We start from the raw sequence: 14265 nt of genomic DNA on the forward strand, positions 1-14265 counted from the left end.
AGACATGATTTTTATTTTTAAAATAGAAATTTTCTTACTTAAGGGACAATATGGTCTGATAAAGAATACATTTATGTACATGTTTAAGCCAGAATGATTTGACATTTAAACATGACTTCCCTCCGACTTAAACTATATAATACATTATAATACATGTGATGACATGCATAGGGCCTTAAAGACATATTTTATGGCTAAAAGCACATTAATTTCTGGTGAAACTGCTTTAAAGAAAGCTAAATTCATTAGGTTAAAACATGAGTGGCTCCTGAAATACAGGAGAGCTCATGAAAACTTTTACAAAACAGTTTCTAATAATCTCAAGCTGATTTGCTTGGCTATCTAGCAGCAAATTATTGCCTTGACCTTTACAGTGATTCATGAGAAGGAACAAAAATGGAAGAGGATTAATAAGTACAAGGACGGCACCAGGGAAGAATATATATTGCAAAATTAAAAAGGAATTTGGAAATCCTGAACTGTTGGAGGAGAAAAAAACATTTTAGGAAATAACTAAACAAGCTTTACAGAGTGATGAAAATAGAGATGCTTGATGAGGTTAAAGGATACTGGAAAACAGAAAAGGCAGATGGGGAGAAAATTAGGTAACCATGGTACCCAAACTCAAGACATATGGACTGGCCTCCAGAGTCACCAGGATGCCCACAAATTCAAGATCCTTTGAATGGCAGATGGGGAAGAAAAAGAAAGAAAAACGACTAACATTCAGGCGCATTTAACTAATTAACCGGGCTTAAATAAAGCACTGGGCTGAGAGAGGTGCAGTGGTTATTCCATTCTCACGACGATGAAAGCATCTCATATCAAACACACTGATTGTATTCCTGCCTTTGCTATCTTTAAGCTGTTCTGTATGTTTGTGTATAAAAAAATAAAGTGGGAGATGGAGGCAGAGTGCACAGAACAGATTGGCTTTCTCTGCCACATAAGCAATTTATTTACTTTGCTATTCCACATCAACGAGCCTCGCTGTTCCCTGCAGACGGTGCACATTCAAAGGCTATTTTGATAAGACTCAAACCACTTTCTGTTCACCATACACTTTCCTTATTTTTTACATTTTCTCATTCTTCTTAAGATAGAGTTATTTTGGGATCAGCTTTAATAACATTTAAATAACATTCTGCCAATGAGTCCTAATAACCGTTTTTAGAGCGTACCGTGTAAAGTCCTCTTCATCTTCCCTTTTCTGTCTTGTCTGTCTGGGTAGCGCCATGTTTGCCCAGTTTGGAAGGGACTGAAGGAGACGAGTGATGTCCTCATCTTTAGCCCAGGAGGCGCTGATCGTCAGTTTTTCCTCACACTGGACTATACCCCTAAGGACACACACATGAACCACACAGACTAATTCAACCTATAAGACTTTATAAAAAGCAATAGAAGACAAAGTGCTTTAAAAATAATTAATTACCCTTAAACTTCTTTTATCTCTACATAAAAAAAAAAACATGGAACCATTTTACACCCTCTGAAGGTCTGTTTTTTTATTGCTCAGGGGCCCAAAACAGACCTAGAATGACCTTTAACCCAGACCAGATGGGCTCCCAGCAAGTCCTGTGCAGCTTACCACTAATTTTCCCCCAGCATTTTATCTCTCCATGTGTTTGCATCCATATGTAGATGGTTTTACCTATAGGCTGTGTTGCAGATTTCCTTGTATTCTTTGAGTTTGTCACAGACCATCTCCAGGAACTGGTTGGAGTAGGCACTTAAATCCTGCATCAGGCTCATGAGGTCCTGGATGGACTTCTCCACAACCACAGTGCTCTAAAACATGCAGAGAGAAAAGCAAAGCAATATCAGCTTGTGGGAAGCATTTTAGAAGGGAAAGTACTTATCAGTTAAAAAAGTAATACTTTTGAAAACTTATATTTTCATATTTCTTTAAATAATTCAAGCTAATTTTCACAATATAAAAGGAAAGACGTTAATATAACAATGTGGCGGTTCATTTCATGGAAGCTGGAAAAAAGCAACTGGATGGATGAACAGACGGATGTATTCGTTAAAAGGAAAGACAGATGAAATGATCGATGGATGGACAGAATGAGAGACAAAGTAAAATGAACTTAAACATAGAAAAAGAGAGAAGATGGATTAGATTATATGGTAGTGTCAGGTCAGATCCAGTCTGCTGTAACAGTGATTTAAGAAGAGCTCTCCCACTTGTATAGATGTCAACTGCGGCCAGAATGACGTCAACTGCTGGATGACTTGTCAGAAGTCCTAATGCTTCTAGACCAAGGGATGATTTTCTATGTGTAAGCAAATCAATGTGAGTTAGTTTGAACTTGTGGTTTGGAGGCTCAACATGATGTGCACGAGTTTGTCACAATGCGCCCATCATCGGGAGCCCCGGCAGAGCTCTGACAGCAGCCATTACAGATTATCCACTCCGCTGTGACTAATAGCTGGCCAAAGAACAGAAAAGCAGCTTCTTAATCTCAGTCACACTCATGCAAAACCAGAGAGGATGCAAACTTTTAAATAAACATATCTGAGCAAATCAAACGATCTTAAATAAGAGAACAAGTCAGAATCTTCCAGTTTGACTCTTCTAACACTTAACCAATCTATCATACATCCTTAATAATAATAACTGACTAGAACTGTGGAGATCAGCAATAGCTGCTTCTGCAAATGGCACTCACTGTACAATAATAGCGCAACCGGCCTCACTCTCTACAGATGCCAAACATCATTTTTATTCAGCTCATGTCACCCTATGAGAATTTAATGTTGGCTTCCACTGTTTGTTTGGAAAATGGAAAACTTTATAGTTTTGTCAAAGGTTAATTAAAAGGAAATGGCCTTTAGCACAGAGATGGTAAAAAGCCTGACTTTTAGTGTTGTCAGCTAAACATGCATAAAATGTAGCAGTAAATGTAAGCCCCTGACCTACACTACAGTTGTCATTATTTCTAATTAGAAATGGCATCAAATGGGGAAATGTGTAGTCTGCTATAATGTCAACAACTTTAACACATATAAAGAGGATGAGTGATCATTTCTAATGTCTGACCTAATAATTTCAGCTTTACTTTCTTAAAAATGTCATGTCATGTCTTTATAAAGGTAGTAGTTTAGAACCTAACAGGAAACGCATGGAATAAAATACAAAAAAACACTTTCAGTTAGCTGAAAGGAGAGCCACAATAACATAGGACGAGCAAAAGAAGATGCTTCAACATTTGACCGATCAGAAGAGATCAACATTAAAGAAACACTGTGTAACTTTAACCAGTAGGTCGAATTGGCCTAGAGCAGTGGTTCTCAAACTTTTTCTGTCATTCCCCACTTTGGACAAGGGGGAATTTTCAAGCCCCGCCTGTCCCCATCGCCCCAACACAATGCTAATGAAATATGAAACAATCTTAAAATGTTCCAATTTTATTGAAGTAACAAGTAGTATCTAAATACAAACTATCTACATCAAATAACAGCAAGCTCAAAAATAAAGAAAATAAAAATGCAGCTGTGTCAAAATTTGTATCAAGCTCAAAGATAGAAAAAATTAATGTGCCACTCTGCAATCTGTTAATAAAAGAAAATAAGTGAAATCCATCTGGCAATACAGGTCTATTTATCCCTGCATTAGTGGCTTCAATGAGCCTGTTTTGCATTGCACAGTTTCTCAAAACGGGGTTGCAGGCTTGATACTGCCACTCTCAAGTCATGCTTTGTTTTCAGTGAAGCAGCAGCTGAAAAGCCCATCTCACAGAGATATGATGTGGCAAAGGGAAGAAGAATGCACACAGCACACATAGTGGGGGAGAACGGGGTTGGGAGGGAGGAGGCGCCCCACGGCAGCAGGACAAGAAAAGGAACGATACGTGCTTTCCCGTAACCCCCAGATTCCACATACTCCGTCAGCGCTCCGCTCCGCTCCGCCCCGCTGACGTACGTCGTGCGGAGCGCTTGTCTTTCATGGAAATCAATGAGAGCTGTTCCACATCCACCGCTACTCCTCCGCACGTCTCCGTCCACGTACGTCTTCTCCGTCCGTCACCGACAAATTACGGAGCCGAGCTATTTTTTGCTCCGCTCCGGTCCGGCCAGGTCAAGATCCGCAATTGCAATCGCACCAAACAGGAAAAAGAACCTCGACAAATTCCGGTTCGTCAAATTAAAATATAGTAGCAACAGATTGGTGACTAGAAATTATAGCACAATTCTTATAAATATCTAAAAAATAAAAAAAATAAAAAGAATAACACCGTTTATTTAAATGATTGGATCCAAACTATTGGTTATTCACCAACCAGGAAGCAGATTTCTCATCTCCATTAAAATATTTATTTTATACCGAGGGACTTAAAGTTTAATCAAATCCATTCAAAAGAAACTTCTTATTACATGAATGAAAAGAGATGCTGAGTTGTAGAGAACAAGTTCATTTAAAAAAAAGCAGTTTTGAATTATCCTTATCTCTGTTACAAAAATCTACAAAAAAAAAAATATATATATATATATATATATATTTGGGCAGAAACTGAACATATGCTGGATGATGGTGGGATTTTTTTAATATGTCATACTAAATTAAGCGCTCACAGGGTTCATACAGGAATGAGTGACTCTAATTTAATGCTATTTTAATGCTATTTGAAATGATTTTAATGCCATCAACAAGAACCATGTACACAAGTTATTAGTGTACATGAAATATGGAGCTGTAAGCACAGTTCCATGACTCCTGTATGTATGTAAAAACACACACACACACATATATATACGTATATATATTCTCTAGCTTTTTCTCCGCCTCGAGCTTCCTTTCCGAACATACGGCTTTATAAACAGTTCCACGCAAATTAATAGCGATATAATATATCTGACAAAATTGTTTTTAGAAGCATTTTTATTAAAGAATCATAAATGCAACGATAAACATATTTAATTAATTTTAGTGCCAATTAAGGGCTTGATTAAAAAAAGAATTATGAATTGTAATTATTTTTAATGATCCGCGGAAACCCTGGTTCATCTGGCGCATGCCCTCTACGATCTCCAAGGAACTCAGAGCGGAGCGGAGGGGACAGCGGCGGCTGTAGGCTTTGCTTTGTGTAGGCGGTCTGGAGCGCAGCGGGGCGGAGCGCTGACAGAGTATGTTCTCCAAAAGTCGCTAGATTTGTCGCTAGTCGCTTTTTTGAAAAAGAGTCGCTGGAGGGGTCTGAAATATGGCGTCAAAGTCGCTGAGTTGGCAACACTGGGGCGCGAAAGTTTATTCCGTTACAAATAATATGCCGACGTCACGTCAATCATCATTTTGGTACTTCAGTTCCAGGGGAAATTTTTCTCATATCTAATGTTCTTTTAATTAGACTGCATGTAGGCTAGTAATGATTACTTTGTGGGTTTGATTAGTCTAAAAAGCGGCAACATACAGCTATAAGGACAGTTTTCTCTCACACGTTATAGTCACACGCACACACACACACACACACACACACACACACACACACACACACCGGAACTTGGCGCGCCCCACCTGTCACGTCTCAATTCCCCACCAGTGGGTCGCGCCACACACTTTGAGAACCGCGGGCCTAGAGGTTAAGGCATAGAGCTTGGAATCCTGAGGTTCTGAGTTCAAGCCCCACTCCCACAGACTGCCACTCTGGCTCTCTGAGCAAACCCTTAACCCCACACTGCTCCCCGGGGACCGCACAATGGCAGCCCACTGCTCCCCAAGGGGATGGGTTAAATGCAGGGGTGAATTTCTCCAATTTGAGATGAATGAAGTTCAGTTATTATTATTATTATTAGGGGCATGACTCAGGATCAAACCGTCTACACTTCAGACAAGCAGATTGAGAATTCATGGAGTTATTTATAAGAAAATATAAAGCCACATTTATCCCTTTAGATGAAATCCAATATCAGAAAACCAAAAAGAGCTCAGTGTGCTGCAAAGCAGCGCTCTGCATCACATGACCTGTTCAACAATGGATCGAACCCTCTTAAGTTAAACAGGCAAGTTTTTGATAAGGGTAGCCTGCATTAATATGCTCCAAGAGAAGAATACTGACCTGAAAAATACTTAATATATCTCAAATTAAGCTAATACCTGAGCCAAAAGTAACAGTGTTGCTTCAAATTGTCCAGTTCTGATCTCTGGCCAGATCAGTAGAACATTGCTAATGGCGTTATCATATCATTATCATCAAAAAATTGGACTATGTTCTGTCTGTGTGGGCTGGGAGTTAGTAACTCAGTCCTTGAACTGAACTGGAAATAAAATAAATAAAGGACCCTTGACGAGGTAAAATCGCATTAATATTAATGGCCCTTCTTAGGTTTGCTGTCTCCTTCATTCATTTTTTAAGAAGGAGACAAATACACACATACAACTGCTGCTCCACTGAGGGATGTAATGATCCATAGCAGTGCCCATATCCACAGAGTACCAACCATGGCCTCATCTCTGCCAGGGGAGCAGCCTTTACTGTCCAAGCCTGACTCCCGGTCAGCCTTCCCGGGATGGGAAGATTTACACAGACCCTGCAGGGGAGCTTGCTGTTGGTGGTTAATGTGGCAGCAACAGCACAGGTCCCCCAAGAAGTTGGGAGGCAGTCATCATGTTGTGTTGCAAAAATGTGATAAGAGCCTCCCATCAGAACAGCTATGAATAGCATTTAAAAGTCTACTTTTTAAAGAACAAAAACATACATTACAACTCACTGCTTATGGGTGGGACCTCCTGTGGCCTCTGCACCAATCAAAAGACATGTGCATTAAAGCATAAGAGGAAAAGCATCTGAAAACTCGCTGGTAACTGTAAATGGTTGATTATCTACTCAATCATCCCTAACAGGTAGCCGGGTATTTAGAAAATTTTAATACTACATTTATTTTTCATTATATATGCCCTCCATACCTAAGCTATTTTCTTAATGTAGATGCTTTTGCTGAGTGAATCAGACTTTGGCAATTGCTAATATTAATGAGGTATTTAACAATGAAGTCAGAAAAAGTAAGAAGATGTATAGAAGCTATTTAAGGGAATTATTTTCCCCTCTGAGGTGTCAACGCACGTCTGCAATTCATGCAGCCAGCTAGAAAAAAAGGAAGACCCAGTCAAGAGAAGGAAGTTAATTTAGCTTTTTAGCTCTCAGGGAGATGTGGAGATAAATATTTGATTGTGATATAATTTTGGTATTTTTTGCAATAGCAGTAAAATACATTAAGACTATTTAAAAATCCACTGCAATGTTTTCGACAATAGAGTATTGGACTGCACATTAAAGGTTACTACTTAGTTAAAACAAAGAAATTAGTTTAAAAAAATGCGATGAGTTAACACCACTGAGGACCAAAAGGAACTAAACACTCATCTCACAATTGAAAAAGACATTTTTATCATGATCAAGACATCTGGATAAATATAACATATGTGGACTGATGAAACTAAACAAAAATAGGAACTCTGAGTTAACAACAATGTTTTTGGAGCGTTTTAGAGCAGGTCACTAGCACTTCCTGGGTTCTTAGTCATAGGCAGGGCTACCCATACTGAGGGATCAGTGTTCACCTTTACTAATAAACATATTTTATTGTATTGCGTGGAAGGAAGGAAGGAAGGAAGGAAGGAAGGAAGGAAGGAAGGAAGGAAGGAAGGAAGGAAGGAAGGAAGGAAGGAAGGAAGGAAGGAAGGAAGGAAGGAAGGAAGGAAGGAAGGAAGGAAGGAAGGTTCAGATTACCTTAGCTTCAAACATGATAAACATACTTTTATTTGGAGGGAGGTAGGGAAGCAAAGTAGAAAGGAAGGAGGGAGGGAGAGAAAGAAGGAGGGAGGGAGGATAGGATGGTGGGAGGAAGGAAGGACAGGAGGGAGGTTTTTGAGGACTGGAGGAAAGAGGGATAGAAGGAGGGAGGGAGGGACAGATCACCTTAACTTCATACATAATAAACATACTTATACTGGGAGCGAGGTAGGGAAGGAAAGTAGAAAGGAAGGAGGGGGGGGGATCGAAAGAGAAAAAGAAGGAGGGGGGAGGAACCTTTCACAGCAGGGGTCACCAACCCTTTTAAGGTCGAGGGCTACTTCCTGGGTACTTAGTGATAGGCAGGGCTACCCAAACTGACCTATGGGCAGGAGGGATCAGCGTTCACCTTAACTTCATACTAATAAACATTTTTATTGAGTGGGAGGTAGGGAAGGAAAGTAGAAAAAGGGAGGGAGGAAGAGCATGCAGGAGGAAAAGAAGGAGGGAGCAAGGGGGGGAGGAAAGAAGGGAGGGAGGGTGGGAAGAAGGGAAGGAATTATAAAGAAAAGGAGAGAGGGAGGCAAGGAGGATGAAAAGAACTTTACTGTAAGCAACTTATTTTCATTGTTTCTTTTAACTCCTAATTTTATTTATTATATTGTCATTTTGAAATCTCTATAAATGCTTAAATATTTTATATGATTAAAGCTATGAAAAGCGATGAAAAGCTCTATAAATGATTAAAATAAAAGAGTAAATAAAAAAATTCAATCTTAGCCCACTGGTGTGCTGTTTTCTGAAGAAGATGTGGGCTCCCCCATGAGGCTCCTGAGGGCCCCTTCATGCATGGGGGCACCACCTTGGTGACCCCTGCTTTTTTCATTTAGCATCATACAAATAGTTGAACTCAAGTATGTTGGTCCAGCACTGCTTTGGTGCTTTTGATAAAACCATAAACTATTCTCTGCTTACAAGGACAGCAACAGTAAAAACCAATGCAGCCATCACTGTCTGTGTGAGATATGACAAATTTTAAAGACATTACTAACACGGCATAATCAAATGACTATAAATTAACACAAATGTGCAATGAAATGCATCCGAGTGTTTCCAAAGATCCATTGCAACATTTTCGCAATGAAGAATGTCAAATCAATAAACTCCTAGCAAAGGAAGAGGGAAATAATATCCTATAATTAAATTTCTACAATGTGGTCAAAAAGTTTACGTGCAACATCATCTATAACACTGTCCTGCAGTGCTACTGTCACTGCTCTGAGCCTGCACAATACAATAGTGGGCCGGTTGGTGAATGGAGAAGAGTAAACAATGGCTACCCGATCCATTACTCCTGCTCTAACAAATGCTACTGCACTCAGCTCCCTTGTCTAATTTGCTCATTTAACACAGCCATTCGTCTTAGGCTGCAGCAATCATTAAAAAGTAATCAAGGAACAGATTGAGAAAGGGAGGGTTTAGAAGGAGACCGAGAGCGTGCTGGCGAAAGCAACCTCTTACATCTCCTCTATCTTATTTGACTGTTATATAGAAGGTGTTGTGTAGGCCTCTTTATCTTTTCTCCTCCCCCTTTTTAATGTCTGAAGCTTAAAGGTCAACATGCAGCAGATACATGTGAAAAACATCCACATGTCTTATTTAATTCAACTTTCAAGTATTTTATTACTTGTAGTTGTGCTTGGTTGCACTTTGCCTCCACAGTTTTACATCATTACTACATAAACACACAGCAAATCAGAAAATTAAGAGTTTGGAAATGGATCTGGGAGTTTGCAGGGCTAAACTCCTGTTGAAAGATGAAGGCCGTGGCAATAGTGGTTTAATGACGGCAACAAGCAGCACCCCTAATGGCATCTGAGTGGAAAAATCTGTTAATCCATGGTGGTTGCCACAGAAACCACCCTGGGATGGTGCTGAAAGTAGTGATTTTCTTTGGTGGAATATGTGGAATGTCATTATTGCAGCGAGAAGACTACGTTTATTGCTGCCGCTGAGTTCTGTTGGCTAAATCAGCCGTCCTCTAAATAGGAGGGTTCGAAATAAGCGTTATTCTACTTACTCAAGCAAAACCACCTGATCACAAACAGCATGGAAATGACAGGTTTGTGTTGTTTCTGTAATACGTTTTCTGGTCGGAATCGGAAACGGATCATAGATTTTTCCCATTAAAACAGCTGGGTGCCCCTCAAGGTTTCTCTGAGGTCAGAGTGTTTAACCCTGTACTGCTTGCCATTTCACCCACACCCTGACCTCAAACCACTGACACGTGTAATGCCTCTGCAATGCCATTCACATGGTTGGCTAAGGGTTGCCAAAATGATACACACTCAGCAAGGCAGGCAAACACCCACACATCAGGAGCCATTGCAGAGATAACCTCTGTCCCCTCCCCTTCTCTCGTCCCTCTCCTGAGTAAAGAGGAGGTGGGCATGAGTGGGACACGGTCTTGACAGATCATTCATCAATGTCGGGGTGGAGCCGCTCTCCAAAGACTCCCCTGACACACAACGGATGGCATTCATGCTTGTGCTAACTCAACTGCAACATACGCCTCTTTGAATGTGTGCATGTAGGTGGGTTAATGTTCGGGTTTATCGAGGTTGTTATTTACCTCACAAAACAAATGACGTCTGTCTGATTGGTTAAACCAACATCATGAGCCAAGCTCAGAAGGATAGATCAGCCATGCAAAAACATTTAAACCCTCAAACTTTTTAAATTGTCCTATGAGATCACAAATACTTAGACATATCTACTTTTTTTAATGAGATGGACTAACAGAAGTAGTGCATAATTGTTGGGTGAAAAGAGAAAGAAAGCCTTTTGGGGTTTGTGCCAGCTTTGCAAAGCTACAGACTGACGTTTTTCTTTGTGAAATGGCTAAACTTCTGCTCGATTTCTGTGAACAGTAATTTTACAAGATGTCCCTCGCCTTCATTTACGTTTAGTCTGGACTTTGAAAGGCACATTTTAACACAAGAACATGCTTTGAGCTTAACCATTCCATTGAGCTCTGGTTTTAAGGTTTGTCCTAATAAGAAATTAGGAAGCCTTCAACAGCTTTTCTGCCAGAATCCATCCATGTTTCTGTTTAATCCAAGCAGCATCCCTGTCCCTGCTAGACATAATCATTATACAAAGAGTGTCCTTTGTGATTATTAGCTTAGACTTTCTGGCCCATTTTTCTTCTGTAAATCTCTTTATTGTCTTACAATGGGGAATTTCACTCTCTTTTGACCCATCAGCTTGGGGAGCAGTGGGCTGCCATTGTGCGGTGCTCAAGGAGCAGTGTGGTGTTAAAGGAGAAGTTCGGTTTTTTACACTTTAAGCCCATTTTCTGTAGTGTCCAGGATGAAATCGAATGAAGGACACCAAAATTTTGACAATTGGTCCTGTCTCTGCTTTTTGGCTCATTTAGAATCAACCCCTGGCTGCTTTAGAATGGCTAGCATAGAGCATGTCCGATAATGTCCTTAAAACAACCTTAAACGTTCTTTTTTTTTAAATATGCTACTCACCGTGTCGTCAGCGCTGTTCAATGACGTTCCAAAAAAAGTTTCGTGAAGAAAAAACGTTCCTGTAGTGTTTTATTTAGCATTTTGTAAATCCCATTGAGTTCTGTAGGAATAGTCAATATTCCGCTGCCACCGGAAACGGAAATGGGGCCTGTTTACACAGTTGTAGTCTTTTCGCTTCACTCTGTGTACTCCGACAAAATTTTGGTGTCCTTCATTCGATTTCATCCTGGACACTACAGAAAATGGGCTTAAAGTGTAAAAAACCGAACTTCTCCTTTAAGGGTTTCTTTTGAATGCAGTGCATAAGACTACATACATGTTTCCCTGCCGATTTTGACATGTAAGGTGTGATCTTTGTTCTTCATGATATGATTTGTTTGCTTTTTTTTTGTATAAGGGTGGGTGGGTCTATAACAAATCCATAATTTCCATTAAAGTTTAATGTTTTACTAAATAGGCTATGCAGACTTCAATTATACATCCATGTTTGGTTTAAAGTGAAGAACATGTTATGGTCATATGACTCTACATTACCTTCCTATGCTTTTGTTATTGAAATGTCATGTTGATTAATTTTTTTCTCCAGTGTGATTTTTTTTGTTTTGTTTGAAGTGTTAGTATTTGCTAAGTTCACTATTCCAGAGCCTCTGAAGTCAAATTTTACCCAAGAGCGACAAAGTAGAACAAATGAATCAAATATGAGTACTGGAATATTGCATTTAGAATAAACTAGTATACTATTAAAAGGTAAACAAGAAAACCACTCATCCCACTTTTTCTATGCTGCATTTCTATAAAGCTAGAATCACTCATTTTCTGTATGTCCAAGCAGAGCTTTTAGCATTGCAAGTGTTCTAATTAAGAGATGAAGAGCAATATCACACTTGAGCGAGTGCAGATGGGCTTTTATATCATACACCCCATCTTCACCCACGCACAAAAACAAATGCAGGGTGAAAATATGGCGCTTCTGCATATGCTAATCCTGGGAATCACCCTAGGGCTCAGATTTTCCATTTAAATCCCTATAGTGACCCAGGTTCCTCCTTAATAATCATCATATAATCTCTTTGTTTTCCTCCCTACACCTGGTATGGTATAATTGCTTTCTAGTGGATGAAGGATGAGCAAACTTTCCTTTTTTTTGTGAATTATTATAAATTATGCATGACAAGAGGAGGATTAGGACCATCTGTGTTAAGGATGAGTGAATACAAACTTTTAGAAACTAGACATGAGACGGAAAGACAAATTGTATTTTGGTAAATCATTTTGTCAGGGCTGCATGTTCTTTTCTGTGCTCCATTAGCCACACTGGTAGCTAGTACATTAACCCACGAACAAAAACATGCTCATAGAAACTCAAAAAAAATGTCATTTGCAAACTCAGAAAACTAACTTGCTCTTTCCTTAATCAGACACCCAGAGCCAAACCCTTCATCCTTGCAGACCAAAGGGTATCTTTGTCACAGGAGCTGACATTTCAACTTTTTCCCCTTTAACCAACTCAGTAAAAAGGTAAGATTATGTCTTGTAATAGCAGAAACGGTGTCTGCAACAGCATGGTTGAGCCTGTAGCTACTACTTTCAGACTGATTCTCTTTGCTATGCCATTCAAGTGTTTATATATAGCCACTTATATGACAGCAATGGTATGAACATATCAAATACACAAACAGAACACAGCTATGTTATATTTAAGGGAAAATGGAAACTCCCTATGGCTAAAGCAGCTGGGTTTCAGCCTGAGGAGTGCATGTGTTTGGTAAGAGATAACCAGGAAAAGATGGGTGTGCAAGGAGCTGCTCCACCTGAAGCGGGAATGAAAGAAACACAGCTAAAAAATTCACTTTACAAAGAGCGATTTAAATGAATAAAGCAAAAAAATTATAATAATAAATAAAAAAACGTGTTTGGACCATTTAGTAAAATAGAGAAAAGAAGGTTATGAAATAACCTCATAATTTCATGTTCAAGTTCGAACATTAAATACAGTGCATTGTATTCCCACTCTTTTAATTTGTGCATATTTTGTCACTTGCAAACACAAACTAACAGTCAGCTGCATATTCATAGTTTTGTCCCATTGGATATCAAGTATCACATCTTCTTCAGCCTCCTTTTTCTAGCTTTTGGAAAACAGTATGACAGTACAACAATAGGTTTCACAGGCCCCGTCCACACGAAGTCAAAACGAACATGAAACGCTGATATTTTCCAAAACGTTTGCCGTAAAGACGGAGACGTAAAATAAATGTGAGCATCCACACGAATGCATGAAAACGCTGCAAAATGTATGCCAGGCCTGTAAGTGGCGCTGTGGTGCCAAAGCAAAAATAAGCGACGAAATGTTGGGCATGTGCACTAATATTTATACATGGTTGCCCTGTGGGTCCATTTTCGTGGTTAAGTGAAATTCAGGTGCTGAACTATGTCGTCGATATTGCTCTGTTCTTCCTGGAGATATTCCAGAAGAAGAAGATTCTGTTGTAAGCCTGACAGCAGGGTGAGTAGCATTAGCAACGGCGCCATTGTTGTTGTGATACTGGTCGCGCATGCGTGTGTAGAGGCGAAGCTATGACGCATGCGTGTAAAAAAAAATATGCGGTTAGGGCGTAAAGATGGAAACGCGAAAACGGCGTTTCAGAATCTTCCCACTCTGAAGGCTGAATAAAAAAATTATTGTTTACAGACCCCCGAAACGCCGGCTTCGTGTGGATGAGAGGCTGGTTTGGTGAAAAATTTGTGCGTTTAGGCCAGGGTTCGTCTTCGTGTGGACGGGGCCTCAGTGACACGAGGTCTGTTGGGGAGACCAAGGCTTTATGGGTACCATAGCTGTCTTTAGCCCCCCCATGTCACATGTTGATGTGAGTGTGCCGTTATCTCCAGAAGCTTTGCATAACATAGGCAGAATGATGCTATAGCGTAAAGCCCTTTGAGAATCTGTATGACTTGATAGAGCTGTATAAATTCTATTCATTTGTTATAAAGGTCAGATA

The 14265-nt window shown here is 39.8% G+C and overlaps 1 protein-coding gene across 1 annotated transcript in view; it reads right to left on the reverse strand.

The window, feature by feature from the left end:
• The window catches only part of exoc4 (exocyst complex component 4), a 168814-nt gene that overhangs the window by 38359 nt on the left and 116190 nt on the right, over positions 1 to 14265 (reverse strand). Inside the window, exons 14-15 of the mRNA XM_038298534.1 lie at positions 1652 to 1788; positions 1182 to 1337 (exon numbers count right to left, since the gene is read on the reverse strand). Coding sequence (XP_038154462.1) covers positions 1182 to 1337; positions 1652 to 1788 — 293 coding nt within the window. The remainder of the gene's footprint in view (positions 1 to 1181; positions 1338 to 1651; positions 1789 to 14265) is intronic.

This window comes from Cyprinodon tularosa, unplaced genomic scaffold (assembly GCF_016077235.1).
Source record: "Cyprinodon tularosa strain WSP-4 unplaced genomic scaffold, ASM1607723v1 ctg111, whole genome shotgun sequence".
NCBI classification, from domain to species: Eukaryota; Metazoa; Chordata; class Actinopteri; order Cyprinodontiformes; family Cyprinodontidae; genus Cyprinodon; species Cyprinodon tularosa.